At 54.0% G+C, this 14,993-nt stretch overlaps 1 protein-coding gene across 2 annotated transcripts; it reads left to right on the top strand.

Moving 5' to 3' along the window:
• The first annotated feature begins 6,392 nt into the window (after positions 1 to 6,392).
• Positions 6,393 to 14,740, top strand: SSTR3 (somatostatin receptor 3). 2 transcript variants are annotated; one of them, XM_010389195.2, is made up of 2 exons: positions 6,393 to 7,076; positions 11,140 to 14,740. In XM_010389195.2, the coding sequence occupies exon 2, from the start codon at positions 11,176 to 11,178 to the stop codon at positions 12,427 to 12,429; it is 1,254 nt and encodes a 417-aa protein (XP_010387497.1). In that variant the 5' UTR covers positions 6,393 to 7,076; positions 11,140 to 11,175; the 3' UTR covers positions 12,430 to 14,740. The 2 variants fall into 2 exon arrangements, with proteins under 2 accessions (XP_010387497.1, XP_010387498.1); XM_010389196.2 differs by lacking the exon at positions 6,393 to 7,076 and adding an exon at positions 8,308 to 8,454.
• Positions 14,741 to 14,993: the final 253 nt, after the last annotated feature.

Below are 14,993 nucleotides of genomic sequence, written 5' to 3'. Positions count from 1 at the left end.
TTGAAGAAGGCTCTAATGACAGCATTGCCCCAAATGATAAATGAAAGACACCCAATCAAACAAGTAGAAGAAAATGAATATCAGTAAACAATAAAGATGATGCAGTGAGCAGAAGAAAACTTTGACAAAACCATCATTGTCATCCTTGAAGAGATAAGGAAACATACATCCACAAATGAGTACAGAAGGCCACAGCAAAGGAGCAGGCAGAAATCAGGAGAGAATTGGCTGGGCGCGGTGGCTCATTCCTGTAATCCCAGCACTTTGGGAGGCCGAGGTGGATGGATTGCTTGAGGCCAGGAGCTCGAGACTAGCCTGACCAACATGGTGAAACCCTGTCTCTACTAAAATTACAAAAATTAGTTGGGTGTGGTGGCATGTACCTGTAATCCCAGCTACTCAGGAGGCTGAGGCAGGAGAATCACTTGAACCCGGGAGGCGGAGGTTGCAGTGAGCTGAGATTGTGCCCCTGCACTCCAGCCTGGGTGACAGAGTGAGAGAGTGAGACTCTGTCTCAAAAAACACAAACGAACAAACAAAAAATAATAAAAAACAGGAGAGAGCTTTTGGAAATGAAAAATATGTTGATTTAAAAAAAGAGGGATTGGAAAAATCTGTTTTAAAAAACAGATTTTTTAAAAACCTCCCAGGAAGTAGAACAAAATGATAAAGATGAGCAACAAGAAAAGTAAAGATTTCATCCAGGAGGCCCAATATTCAAATAATAGGAGTTATAGAAGGAAATAGCAGAAAAATGTCTCAGAACTGAAGAACACAAATCTTCAGATTAAAGGGCTACTTGATGCTCCAGATGACAAATGAAAAAAGACTCAAGCAAGTCTTGTTATAACATTTTCAGAAATTTAAGGGTAAGGCAAAGATCCTAGAAGATTCCAGAATAATAATAATAAAAAAAGTTAGCTTAAGTTACACACAGTGGATTGGGATTAAGAATTGTGCTAGAGGCCGGGCACGGTGGCTCAAGCCTGTAATCCCAGCACTTTGGGAGGCCGAGACGGGCGGATCATGAGGTCAGGAGATCGAGACCATCCTGGCGAACACGGTGAAACCCCGTCTCTACTAAAAATACAAAAAATTAGCCGGGTGTGGTGGCGGGCGCCTGCAGTCCTAACTACTCAGGAGGCTGAGGCAGGAGAATGGCGTGAACCCAGGAGGCGGAGCTTGCAGTGAGTCGAGATCGCACCACTGCACTCCAGCCTGGACGACAGAGCCAGACTCTGTCTCAAAAAAAAAAAAAAAAAAAAAAAAAAAAAAAAAAAGAATTGTGCTGGAAGCTAGAGACACCCACAGATGCCTTCCGTCAGTTGAGTCATTCTCAATCTCAAATTCTATACCTAGCCTATCTATCAACAAGTGTGAGAGGGGAATTCATTATTTTGAAACATGCACACTTTCTCTGAAAGTTACTGGGAGCTATGCTACATCAAAATGAGAGAGGAGGCCAGGCGCGGTGGGTCACATCTGTAATCCCAGCACTTTGGGAGGCTGAGGCAGGTGGATCACTGGAGCCCAGGAGTTCAAGACCAGCCTTGGCAACAAGGCAAAACCCCATCTCTACTGAAAATACAAAAATTATCTGGGCATGGTGGCATGCACCTGTAGTCCCAGCTACTCAGGGGGCTGAGGTGAGAAGATCACTTGGGCCTGGTAGGCAGAGGTTGCAGTGAGCTGAGATTGCACCACTGCATTCCAGCTTGGGTGACAGAGTAAGACCCTGTCTCAAAAACAAAACAAAACAAAAAAACCAACCCCCCAAGTGCCCCACAAAATGAGAGAGTAAAACATCAAGAAGGAAGACATGGAATCTAAGAAACTGGATTCATACAGGAAAAAGCTGAAGGCAATCCCCAAACAATAATGGAGAGAGAATCTCGGGATGTCAGCTGCACACGGGCCCAAGGTGCAGCTGGCTCAGATAAGAGGAGCTCGGTAGTCTCCACGACGAACTCGTCCCTGAGGCTGGACTCTGGAAACTCCACTGTGCGGTGTTTACGAAGCTATAGGAACGTGTGGAAATGCTTAGTGCAAGAAATTGAAGATATTTTTAAAAACCAAAAAAAGAAGCAAATGAAAAAAACGAAGCAATTATGAACTCCCGACGAGCAGGAAATAATATTTACATTGCATTAATCATGGGAACACCGGATATGCATTTAACAGAAACTCGAGAAGATGGGGAGAAGGGGTGAGAGTGTGTAAGAAATGTAAACTTCTCCTCTACTATAAGAGGAGTCAGTAGATACTGGGTAAAATTGAGGGATTAAGACATTAAAAAATCAATATGATATTTAGCAAGAAAGAGTTTAACCGAGGGAGCAATTGCTGAGTGGGTGGGATTAAATCTGGGACGGGAGGGGCGGGAGGGACGCGGGAGGACTGCTGTTTTTTGCTGTTATAAACCTTTTCAGCACTGCAGTAGTCCACTTTGTGCAGTTTCAGTTAACCTTCGGGCAACCACAGTCCAAAAATATTAATAGCTTTTGAAAGAAAAAGAAAGAGAGAGATCACCATCATATAACTTCTGTTAGAGTATATTGTTATAATCGTTCTATTTGTATATTGTATGATTAATTAGTGCTGTTCATCTCTTAACTGTGCCTAATTTATAAATTAAACATTATCTTTCTCCACCATCGTGGTGTGTGGTTGACTCCGCTTCTCACCACAGCTTCTCACAAGACTCTCAGGATCAAGTCATTCCTGCGCAAGAAACAAAAGCCAAAAAGGACCCATTCCCCAGTGGATTTGTATGAAAACTGGCAATAACATCAGGTGCAGCTCCAAAAGGAGGTATTGGAAAGAACCAAGCGGGGTCTATAAGGAACTGAGCATGAGATGCTACACATATTTACGTTGTATCAAGGTCGTGATCATCTTACCATCGCAAGCTGAAAATGTCACCACTGGACAGCTGGACATGTTTGATTGGGAAGGTACTTTTTCTCTTTGTTTATATGCTCTGCACTAGTAGGCTGGGTTCAGTAATACATAGGTGAGAACTTTTATTTAAAAAAAAAAAATTATCAGCTTGTAATCCCAGCTACTCGGGAGGCTGAGGCAAGAGAATCGCTTGAACCTGGGAGGCGGAGGTTGCAGCGAGCCAAGATGGTGCCACTACACTCCAGCCCGGATGACAGTGCGAGACTCTGTCTCAAAAAAAAGAAAAAAGTATCAGGCTGGGCAGGGTGGCTCATGCCTATAATCCCAGTACTTTGAGAAGCTGAGGTGGGAGGATCGCTTGAGGCCTGGAGTTTGAGGCCAGCTTGGCCAACATAGTGAGACCCTGTTTCTATTAAAAAAGTTATCATAGGTATGTAAAACATCATACAGGAAAAAATAATAGCATATATATGCAGGTTCACTACTATCCACAGTTTCAGGCATCCACTTCGGGTATTGGGATGTACGCCCCAAGGCATAAGGAACATAAAGGGGGGGACTATTCTACTGGTTTCTAAATTTACTTGCAAACAGTACTTTGATGAAATAAAAGCAAATTTTATTGGCTTTTATTTCAAGGAATCTTGAAGAAGGGAGTGTCGGAGAAGGGAAGGGCTCTGGGGAAGGCTGCCAGAGCAGAGGATGCCTAACCGGGCTGAAGGTGAAGAGGGGGACCCGGAATGGACTGCTAGGGACTCGCGGCCCCGGTGAGGTTCAGATGGAGGCCCTGGTGCTTTAGAATGAGAAGAGGGCCAAGTGGCAGGAGCGCAGGCTGAGGCTCGTTACATGGGGCCCCTAGGCCACGGTAGGGACTGTGAATTTTATTTGACAAGGAGCAGGTGGCCATAGGAAGGTCTCAAAGAGGCAGCTGGGATGACTTATGTTTGTAATGGACTCACTCTCTCTGCTGAGTAGGGGGCGAGGGTGGAAGCAGGGGAGTGCAAGGCGATGGTGGGGTGGAGGAGGAAAAACCCTTCTTTACTGTCTTAGTGTCTCTGGCTGGGCTGAAGAATTAAACGGACATAAGGCAGATCAGCAGGAGAAAAACATACAGATTTCATTTACATGTATGAGGGAGCCCCCTCCACCCCCCGCCCAAATGACCAAGACCCAAAGAAGTGACTAGTATCAGGTTGAACAAAGAATGGCAATTGTGTAACTGGGAAGATAAGGGTTAAACGATTTGTTCGTACAGATTTTTTTTGGCCTTGACTCTCCTTATCTGGTAATAAGAATGTCTTTCTGGCTGGGCGCGGTGGCTCAAGCCTGTAATCCCAGCACTTTGGGAGGCCGAGACGGGCGGATCACGAGGTCAGGAGATCGAGACCATCCTGGCGAACACAGTGAAACCCCGTCTCTACTAAAAAAATACAAAAAACTAGCCGGGCGAGGTGGCGGGCGCCTGTAGTCCCAGCTCCTCGGGAGGCTGAGGCAGGAGAATGGCGTGAACCCGGAAGGCGGAGCTTGCAGTGAGTCGAGATCGCGCCACTGCATTCCAGCCTGGGCGACAGAGCGAGACTTCGTCTAAAAAAAAAAAAAAAAATGTCTTTCTTCCTCCTGGCATAGGGAGGGCATCTTTCACAGGGCATTTTAGCTCCTGCTTTCAGGGAGAAAAGGGGAGGTCAGAGCACCCTTTCTGCACCTGCTGTTTCTGAAGTGCCTTTAGTTCAAAGAAATCAAAGTGCCAGAGTGGTGTATTCTGGGGTGGCATGTCCTGAACCCCTTCAGTGGCCTGGCCCAAAAGGGAGCCTGTGGATGGAGAGCAGTGGAGGGGTTCCAGGCAGGAGCAGCAAGGCTCGGTGCTGGGGAGGTGTGTGACTGGTGGCACGCTGATGAACATTTACTCCTTTAACCTTCACAAGAACCCCTGGGCCAGGCAGTCAGGGGTATACACTCTACTGAAGGAGAAAACTGAAGTTCAAGTTCACTGCACGGCAGGGGCACAGCTGGGGCTCAAACTCCCCTGTCCGGTCTTCAGCCCCTGTACCCCAACCTGCAGGAATAAGTGAATGAATACATGAGGCTGGGTGCGCCTAGGGCACAGAGGGGCGAGGGAAATCTGCAGAGGAGGAAGCCCGCGCAGGCGGCAGACTCAAAGATGCAGTGCCAGGTGGGCTGCAGGGGGAGAGCTTTTATTCTGAGGGCAGTGAGAAGCCATGGGTAGGGAAGGGTGGTCAGTGCCATGGAAAACCCACCCTTGACCCTGAGGACATGCTCCCAGGAGCCCACCCACACCTCATGAACTTGTACAGACAAAGACAATGGGAGGCTGAGACCTGGAGCAAGGGCCTTGCCCTGGGCACGTGGCAAATGGAGGGGCAGCGTTAAGAGACCAGGCCGGCTCCGGGTAGAAGCAGGTGTGTCCTACTGTGTGCTGCCGCACGCACGGTGGCACCTCTGGACCAATTCAACTTCCAGTTCTCTGCAGCCCCAGGTACCTAGTGACAAAGGAGGTCCAGCCCTGGTCCCAAGCAATGGCCCAGTTTGGAAAGTATCCTAGGTGGTGCCTGGCACATAGTAGGTGCTCAGCCAAGATGCGTGTCCTTCTCCCTCCCGTCTCTGACTGTTCCTTTCCTTATCACTCCTGTGCTGAGGCAAGAATCAGCACAGGCTGGGGCACGGCATCCTAAGACAGCTGGGCCTGTGCTCAGGACCATAGGGCAGAGTCTCTTAGACCAGAGATCAGTAAATACGGCCCATGGGGCAAATCCCACCCACTGCCTGTTTTTGTGCAGCCTACGAGCTGAGAATGGTTTTTACGGATGACCATTTGCAATCGGTTTGATGAAACACTAACTCTAAACTCCAATTAAGCAAAATATGTTGCCTCTAAAAAGAACTCTATTCTTCTCATTAGTGGACCTGCATTACAAAACACTGGCCTGAATTATTATTATTCTATTTTGAGTCTTGTCAGTTAGAAAATAGTGAAAATCTGTTTTCTCCCTGCACAATGATTTTGCCCTCAAAGCCTGAAATATTGGTTCTCTACTCTGTCCTTCTACTCCTCACCCTGCCTGGGGCTCTCCAGATTTAACCAATCCCAGGGCTAATGACCCCCACCCGGCCTCCCCGGTGGCCGGTGCTGGCTGTGGCCGGTGTGCCTGACTGCAGGGCTGGACTGTGTACTCTCGGGCTGGTCAGCCCCACACCCAGCCTTGCCTTGGGACACAGCTGTTGCCCCGGGGGACCTGTGCCGCAGTGGCCTCGGGGAGCTGCTCTGGCTACTGGCTGGCAGCCTCAGCTCCCCTGAGCACTGAGCACATTCTTTTCTCCAACTCCCTGCGGGAGCCAAGGCCAGCGGGCGTGGGTGGCTGAAATCTCCTCGGTAACAGGGTCTGCCCCCCTCCTGCTCCCTCGCTGGGCCTCCTCCCTTAACCTGCCCCCCACCCCCCACACCTGCTCTCTGGCCCTCGGCCCCTCCCTGCTTGCTCCCTCCTTTCGCGGGCTCCATGTCACCATCTGTGGCACAGTCCCTCTCTGTCACTCTCCCTGCCAACCCCTCGTTCTCCTTCCTCCCTCCTCCTCTCTATCCTGCCTCTCTCTGCATCTCTCCCTCTCACCCGTGTCTCCTCTCCTCTCTTTCCTCCTCATCTTCTCCCTGTCACGCATCTTTCATCACTCCCCCTCATTCTGCCTTTCCTCCTACTCACAGTCTCCTCTCCCTCTCTCTCTCTCTCCCCCTCCCTCTTTCTCTCTCTCTCTCTCTCTCTCTCCACCTCCTCCCGACCCCCTTTCCCCTCTATTTCTATTGGTTTGTGCATCCCTTGTTCCCCTTTTCTCTTCTTCAACCTGGGAAGCTTCTCCCCCTCTATCCTTGCCCCTGCCCCCCCAGGATGTGTCCTGGAGATGGGGGGTGACGTACCAGGCGCTGGTTGGGAAGTCAGGGCCGGAGACCAGATGGGAGAGGCTCTGTGGACAGCCGTGGCCGAGGGCCTGGGAGGGGACCTGAGCCCGCAAGCAGTCTAGAAGTGGGTGCCGCGTGGGGACCCCAGTTAGGAGTGCCCTCCTAACCAATCCCAGGGCTAATGACCCTGGGGACTGGGCAGGGAGAGGGGGCAGCAGAATGATAACCAGCCTGGCGGCAAGGAGGGAAGCCCCCACCCCATGGGCAGGTAAGGAGGCTGGGGCCCGGATGATGTCCCGAAGGGGGGGGTCCCGGAAGCCCATCCTCTGCCCAGGATGAACTTGGGAGGCTGGGGCTGGGGAGGCAGAGGGTGGGGAATCCCAGGGAGGCAGGAGGGAGGCCTTCCTGTGACCTCCCGGTCGGTTGCAGGGGCAGGGGCATTAGTCTCAGAATCTTGTGCCGTGATTCCAAGATCTCGGAATCACAGAATCGCAGGCTGTCAGGGCTGGAGGGAGCCAGATGCGTCATGTCGTTGGCTTTCCCAGCTCACGTGGCAGCTCTCCTGAGCTCCCCCTCCATATCCAGCACTGTGCTTGGCACGCCTCCATTTAATCTCTGCAAACAACCCTGGGAAGTGGGTTCGCTTGTCTTCCATACGATGAAACTGAGGTCCAGGGGGGATAAGTGACTTGCCCGGAGTCATACGACGAAACTGAGGTGCAGGGGGGATAAGTGACTTGCCCGGAGTCATACGACGAAACTGAGGTGCAGGGGGGAGAAGTGACTTGCCCGAGGTCACACAGCAATTTGGCATCATCGCTGTGCAACAGAGCCCAAGCCCTCAACCCTGGGCCTGTGGGGTGTGCTCCTGGGATAAGGCCCCAGGCCTGGGGTGCGAGTGAGTCAGTTGGCACTGACAAGCATAAGCCAGGTCTCTTTGGGGAGAAGGCCCAAGGGTGTAGAGGACAAGCAGAGAGCCAGGGGCCATCGCCCCGCACTCTTCAGGACTGTCATGGCCTTTGATTCTTCTCAGCCTGAGGCCTTCAGAGGAGCCAAGTGGGGCCAGGAGGTACTGATGGTTTAGAAGTAGACAGAACTGAGTTCAAATTCTGGCTTCTCACTCTCCAGCTGGGTGACCCTGTGCAGCTTACTTAACCTCTCTGAGCCTCAACTTCTTCCTCTCTAAAAACTCTCCCTCTTGGGCTTCTTGAGGATCTCATGATGGCGTCTGAGGCTTCCATCCGGGGACAATGTCCCACCTTGGAGCTCTCCTTGCTGAACTGCTTGGCTGTTCACATTTATGGCTGTTCTGGGTGATGTCCTAGGTTCTGGGGTTAAGAAATAAATCAATCAGGTCCCCTGCATTCAAGAGCCAGTGTTCTAGTGGGTGAGAGATGGGCAAATGGAGAATGATTGGGGTGCCTGGCCTCCCTGAATTATTAGGGCCATGGGGCTCAAGGCAGCCACTCACCCTCTCTGTGCTGTCTCCTCCTGAACAGTCCTCCAAGGAGTCCGCCCCCAGCTTTCAGGCAAGCTTGTGCCAAAGATAAACCAGACAGGGAGGAAAAGTCCTTCCTTCCCAAGGATGAACTAGATCATGCACAGGATTCCAGCTCTTTAAAGAAAAGACCGCACCTCAATTGCAGGTCTGGCTTACGTGCTTGGAAAGCTGTAATTTCCCTGCTTCTGCTGCCTGGGCCCCTCAAACTTTGACAGGGAAGACCGGCCGAGAACAAGGTGGAGACAGGGTTTTCCAGGAGGGTCCCAGGGGTTCTGGGAGGGGCGACTGCATTCCCTGGTACAAAGGAGGGTCTGGCTAGGCATGCCACGTTCCTGCCAGGATCATGTGTGTGTCAGTGCATGCGCTTGTGGGTGCACAGATGTGTGCTGGGCAGGCGTGGGGGTGGGGCAACCTCAGAGCTTACCCCTAGTGGGCTACCCCAGGGGCATCTGTCCCTGAAGCCTGGAAATTAGGCCTGCCCAGCTCCTTGCTTCTCTCGCGAGCCTGGTGCTCCCCTCCCTCATCTAGCCCTGGCTTGTGATTGGCTGACCAGCAGGGATGCTATAAAGAGGATCTGTGTACATCGCAGGGCGGCAAGGTAGATGGTGACGTGGGTTCCCTGCCAAGGAGGCAGGGCTCTAAAGTTCCAGGTTCCACAATTCCAGATCTAAGATGGACTCATTCTAGCATTCTGAAATTCTAACATTCTGTGATTCAAGGATACTGAGTCTAAAATCCTATGGCTGTAAGATTCTCTGACCGTTCTAAGAATTCAAAATTCCATTTTAAGATCTCTAAGGTCCATTAGGCTTTGAGTCCATGATCCTCATAGCTCAAAGCCCTGGGGGCAACTGGGAAAGCAGGATACCAGCTGGGCACTCAGGTGGGTGCCTTCCCAGGCCTGGCTTCAGTTTGCCAGCCTGTGGAATGGGCGTAGAGGTGGTCGCTACAAATTTTTCTAGATTTGCCACTTCCTAGCTGTGACCAGAACATGTGACCTCACGTTTGCTCCCCATCTGTGCAGTGGGGATGACAGTAGTGCCTGCCTCATAGGACACCATAGGATACTGCAGTTCACCAGCTTAGCCTGGCACCTGGCACAGTCAGGGCTCAGTGATGAGCAGCTGGCAGCACTGTTAGGATCCTCTAGCCCACTGTCTAGGTGCCCCTCCCTTAGTGCTGCTGTTCCAGGCTCAGGAGACCTGATGAGGGGTTGGGTAGAAGGATGGGTTGAGCCTGGGGGATGACCCAGGCTCAGAATCCTTCTCTTCTCCCAGCCCCAGGAACAGGGAGGAGATGCTCTGAGCCCAGCCAGCTTGGGATGCTTTTGGAGAAGTCATGGCCTAGGGGTTCCCTGCTACCCTTGACTTCACCCAGCCTGGCACTGTGAGCCCACTGCAGCCCCAGGTCCTTGGGGCAAGGGTAGCCAGGCGTGCTCAGAGGTGTTTGTTTGGATTTGGGGTGTCTTTCCTTCCCAGGAGCTTTGTACCTCAACAGTGACGTCCGTATAGGGCGGTGCGGACCACAGCTCCCAGTGGAGGGAGGAATTGCGGGCCCAGTGTCAGGGATATTAGAAGAAGAGCTTCTCCTCTGAGAGATTTCTCTTCCCTTCAGGGTTTTCTGCAGGGAGAATCTGAGGACAGCCAGGAGCCAGGGGATTGGGGGATAATTAGGAAGAAGGGGTGCAGTGGGTGGTCCAGGCCCCAGAGGAGGCTCCTGCTTCCAGCCTGGCCCTGCCTGGGCCTCCTCCTGAGCGTGGCTTTCCACAGTGGGGTTGGACATTCCCCCTTGGCATTGGAATTGGTCCACTCCAGGCTTCTCTGGTTCATTTGATGCCTGACACTGAGGCAGAGCTTGTGCCTATGGGAAAGTGACAGGGCAGAAAGCAGTGGGGAGGGTCCAAAGCTGGCTGGAGACTCCACATGGGAGGGGATCAGAGTCTTGTAGGGGAGCCCAGAGGAGCCCCGGCTTCTTACACGCAGGCATGGGATGAGAAAGACACTAAGAAAGCACGTGGAGTGCAGTGGGGGCTCTTGCTTGTGCTGAAAACATTCCCTTCTCCAGGCAGCTGGCCCCTCCAGCCAGGGGGCGGGACTACTCTTGGATAGCATCTACTAAGTGAATTATAAAGTTCACCAACCCCAGCCGGCCGCTGGGGAGAAGGGGCGTCAACCACCTGCCCCCAGGTTCATAGCCAACCTTCCTGGGCAGGGCCTTTGGGTGGGGCATAGTGGGATGGCCCAGGCTGATGGGGGGGCTAAGGACTCTGACTCCCAGGGGAGGGGACACCCCAAGCCTGTGGTTCTTAACTCCCTTTGGAACCTGAAGAATCTGATATTAACCTTCGCCTGGAGTTTAGGGCGTTCATGGATCCTCTGAAGTTCATGTAGGGAGCGGGCTTCCAGGGGAAGGTCCTGTGATATGAAGCAGTGTTTTTCAGATGTCAGGACGAGACCTGTTGGTCTCGCCAGCAATGCAACCTACTTCACAGGGCTCTGCCAGCTGGGGCCTCACATGTAGAAAGGAAGGGCAGGTATTGGTTGATGAAACAGTATGACTTCATGCCGCACACCACACCCTCTCTCCACGATGAAGAACGGTCACCTGACCTCCCCGAGCCTCAGTTTCCTCATCTGAGAAAAGGGGATAACATGACTCAGCCTTGCGGCGCTGTGCAGGGTGGATGAGATGGTGCACTCCCCATCCTCTGAAATCTCTCAGACGATGGGAGGATGGGCGTGCAGCAGGTCCCCAGGTTCAGCGTGATGGGAGAGGGCAGCACAGAGAAAGCCATTCTCTGCTGTGACCCAGCTGTTTTTCCTTCCCCCAGGCAAATAGCTGACTGCTGACCAACCTCCCCTCAGCCATGGACACGCTTCCTCCATCATCGGTGTCCACGACCTCAGAACCTGAGAATGCCTCCTTGGCCTGGCCCCCAGATGCCACCCTGGGCAACGTGTCGGTGGCCCCAAGCCTGGCAGGGCTGGCTGTCAGTGGCGTTCTGATCCCCCTGGTCTACCTGGTGGTGTGCGTGGTGGGCCTGCTGGGTAACTCACTGGTCATCTATGTGGTCCTGCGGCACACGGCCAGCCCTTCAGTCACCAACGTCTACATCCTCAACCTGGCACTGGCTGACGAGCTCTTCATGCTGGGCCTGCCCTTCCTGGCCGCCCAGAACGCCCTGTCCTACTGGCCCTTTGGCTCCCTCATGTGCCGCCTGGTCATGGCAGTGGATGGCATCAACCAGTTCACCAGCATCTTCTGCCTGACCGTCATGAGCGTGGACCGCTACCTGGCCGTGGTACATCCCACCCGCTCGGCCCGCTGGCGCACGGCTCCGGTGGCCCGCACGGTCAGCGCGGCCGTGTGGGTGGCCTCAGCCGTGGTGGTGCTGCCCGTGGTGGTCTTCTCAGGAGTGCCCCGTGGCATGAGCACCTGCCACATGCAGTGGCCCGAGCCGGCAGCGGCCTGGCGAGCCGGCTTCATCATCTACACGGCCGCACTGGGCTTCTTCGGGCCGCTGCTGGTCATCTGCCTCTGCTACCTGCTCATCGTGGTGAAGGTGCGCTCAGCCGGGCGCCGGGTGTGGGCGCCCTCGTGCCAGCGGCGACGCTCCGAGCGTAGGGTCACCCGCATGGTGGTGGCCGTGGTGGCGCTCTTCGTGCTCTGCTGGATGCCCTTCTACGTGCTCAACATTGTCAACGTGGTGTGCCCACTGCCCGAGGAGCCTGCCTTCTTCGGGCTCTACTTCCTGGTGGTGGCACTGCCCTACGCCAACAGCTGTGCCAACCCCATCCTTTATGGCTTCCTCTCCTACCGCTTCAAGCAGGGCTTCCGCAGGGTCCTGCTGCGGCCCTCCCGCCGCGTGTGCAGCCAGGAGCCCACTGCGGGGCCCCCGGAGAAGACTGAGGAAGAGGATGAGGAGGAGGAGGATGGGGAGGAGAGCAGGGAGGGGGGCAAGAGGAAGGAGATGAACGGCCGGGTCAGCCAGATCATACAGCCTGGCACCAGTGGGCAGGAGCGGCCGCCCAGCAGAGTGGCCAGCAAGGAGCAGCAGCTCCTACCCCAAGAGGCCTCCACTGGGGAGAGGTCCAGCACCATGCGCATCAGCTACCTGTAGGGGCCTGGGGAAAGCCGGGGTGGACCGAGGAAGGGGCAGAAGCCATGGGTGTGCCTAGGGCGTACTTCCACAGGTGCCACAGGCCCATGATAGGATGTTGAAGGGCCTGGGCTTTGATGCTGTTGCTGCCAGGACTTGCTGTGTGACCTCGGGTAGGTTGCTTCCACTCTCTGGGCCTTGTTTTCTCCCCGAGTCATCAGCCTGGATGAGCTATGTCAGATGAGAGGTTTGGAGGGCACTACTGCTGGGCTGACCTTGCTGAGCGAGCAAAAGGTGGGTGCAGACTGGCCTCCCCCAGGGCTGGAGTGTGTGGGGGCATCAACCTGAATCTTGACCCTCAGAGGGATAAATCAAGGCCAGGATTTCTTGGGCTCAGAGTCAGGGACATGGGAGCTGCTGGGGGCTGGGCTGGAAACCTAAACAGAAGAAAGCCTAACCTGGTGGGAGGAGTGGCGCAGAAATGATCAGGCCCCAGATCAGCTCCCTCCCCTCGACTGTGAGGCCTTGGACCAGCTCTGCTCCTCTCTAGGCCTCAGGCTTCACCCGGGGAAACCCCAACAACCTCCATGCCCTTTTGGCCCAGGCAGTCGATGCTGGAGGTCCTGTGCTCCTGGGCGCAGAGAGAACAGGTGAATTTCCTAGGAAGCGAGTGAGGTCCAGCTTCAGGGTCTCCCACTGTCTGGGCTCTTTCAAGGCCCTGCATCTACTTTTGTACTTGTCATTTTGTATTCGTTTTCTTAAAGAGGGACCTCAAACTGCATAAGCTTAGGCCACGCAAAGCCTGGCTCCGCCCCTGCTGAGGTCAGCCTCCGAATTCCCAAGGAAGCTCATGTTGGGTCTCATGGCTGGAGTAGGGGCTCCTGGGGGTTCCCAGGTCTTTGAGGGCTTCCAGTCACCTCCTTGTAGGAGGGGCCACTCCTGTTTCTCTCCTTGTGACCCATATTCTCCCTTCCTGGAGACTGAGGCAGAGACCCAGCCCATGGGGACTGGCATGGAAAGGCACAGTGTCTGCTGAAGAGTGCTGTGAGGAGAAGGAAGAGGAAGGGAGAAGAGGAAGAGGAAGAAGGAAGAGGAAGACAAGGGGGAAAGGGGAGGATGAGTGGGGGAAGGAGAAGCACAGATCTGTTTCCTGGAGCCATCTTTGGCCTCCCTGGGCTAAGCTCAGTGGTAGCATCTGTGAACCTGAGTTGCCGACAACAGCCCCACCCAACCAGTACTGAGGGAAGGACACGATCAGGGTGGAACAGCCAGGGTGCAACGGCAAATGCACAGAGTACAGACAGGCACAGGGCCTGCGTCCCTGAGGGGCCTGAGAGTGCTGCCAAGAAGGGCTCAGGCCTTAATAAAGCCCTAGGGTGAAGCTGGCTACCAGGGACATCGGGAGGACCGGGGAGCCCCTGGTGGGTGGGGAGCAGGCCTCCCCATGCTCTGTCATCCTGGAGACTACAGGTCGAGAGGTCCAGGAAAGACCAGAAGAGGTGGAAGTGGTACCGTGGAGGGGGACCACGGGGAGCAGCCACCATCCAAGGCTGGGCCTAGACTCCGTCCCAAAGATGGTCCCTCAGAGCTGTGGTGAGGCTGGCCCTGGGAGGGTGGGACCCCCGGTGAAATCCCTCCACTTCCCCACCCCCTGCAGAGGGCAGGGGTCCTCAGGGAAAGCACAGGAACCAGACTTTTGGAGACTTGGATCTTCAGCACACCTCAGGGTTCTGGGCTGGCATGGGCCTTCCGGGCCCCAATTTCCCCATCAACAAATGGAGATGAATCACAGCTTAGCTGCCTCCTGGGATCGAACAAGAAAATAAGTCATGTGAGGTAACTTCCAGGCTCACTGCAACGGGAAGGGTGGGGTATATCAGATTATAACGTGGTGGTACCCTCCTCACCCCCAGGCTTGGCCTATACCCCCCTCTCCTTCATCAAGTGGCTTGTCTGTGTCTGTCCTTTGGGGTGGTGACACTGTAGGCCATGAGAAATGGGCAGTCTGGGGGTCAGAGGCCAAGGGTCAGGGAGGCAGGGCTTGGGGAGAGTGTGAGACCCTCAGAGGAAAAGGAAGTTTATAAAACCACATTTTGTGTGGAGACGGAGGCTGGAGGCCCAGCCCTGGGACTTGGTCTGGGGTTCCTTGAGGAAGATCTGAGGGTCTGAGAGAGGAAGGATGCCCTGGCCTTCTGGCCTTCTCTGGCTGATCCTGCCTTCTTGCTGCCTGAGACAGGAGAGCAATATCCTAGAAGGGTCCCCGGGAGGCCAGTTAGGAAACCCTTTGCTGCTTCTGTCTCTAGCTCTTGTCAATAAAGATGGTGACATCTGATAACAGCTGTGGCCTGGGCCAATTTATCTGCCAGACACTGTGTCCAGATGGGTGTGAATGTGCAGGTGTGTGTGGGCTCCGCGCACCCTGGCCTCTTTGGGTGTGACGTCCCAGAGTCCAGGTCCTTCAGGGAACATGGAAGGTACCCTTGATGGGGCTGAGCCCACATCCTTATAAACCTTGATCCAAAAGCAGTAGATGTCCTTTCTCCCTATTATCCAAATATTAGATTTCAGGGAAGAAAGTGGATTGG

This window comes from Rhinopithecus roxellana, chromosome 13, assembly GCF_007565055.1.
Source record: "Rhinopithecus roxellana isolate Shanxi Qingling chromosome 13, ASM756505v1, whole genome shotgun sequence".
NCBI lineage: Eukaryota > Metazoa > Chordata > Mammalia > Primates > Cercopithecidae > Rhinopithecus > Rhinopithecus roxellana.
The sequence above is the reverse complement of the archived record's forward strand: the minus strand, read 5'-3'. Positions and strand labels throughout refer to the sequence as shown.

Excerpts from the sequence above, each read along its gene's own strand:
- SSTR3 (XM_010389195.2), top strand. The coding sequence starts at position 11,176 with ATGGACACGCTTCCTCCATCATCGGTGTCCACGACCTCAGAACCTGAG.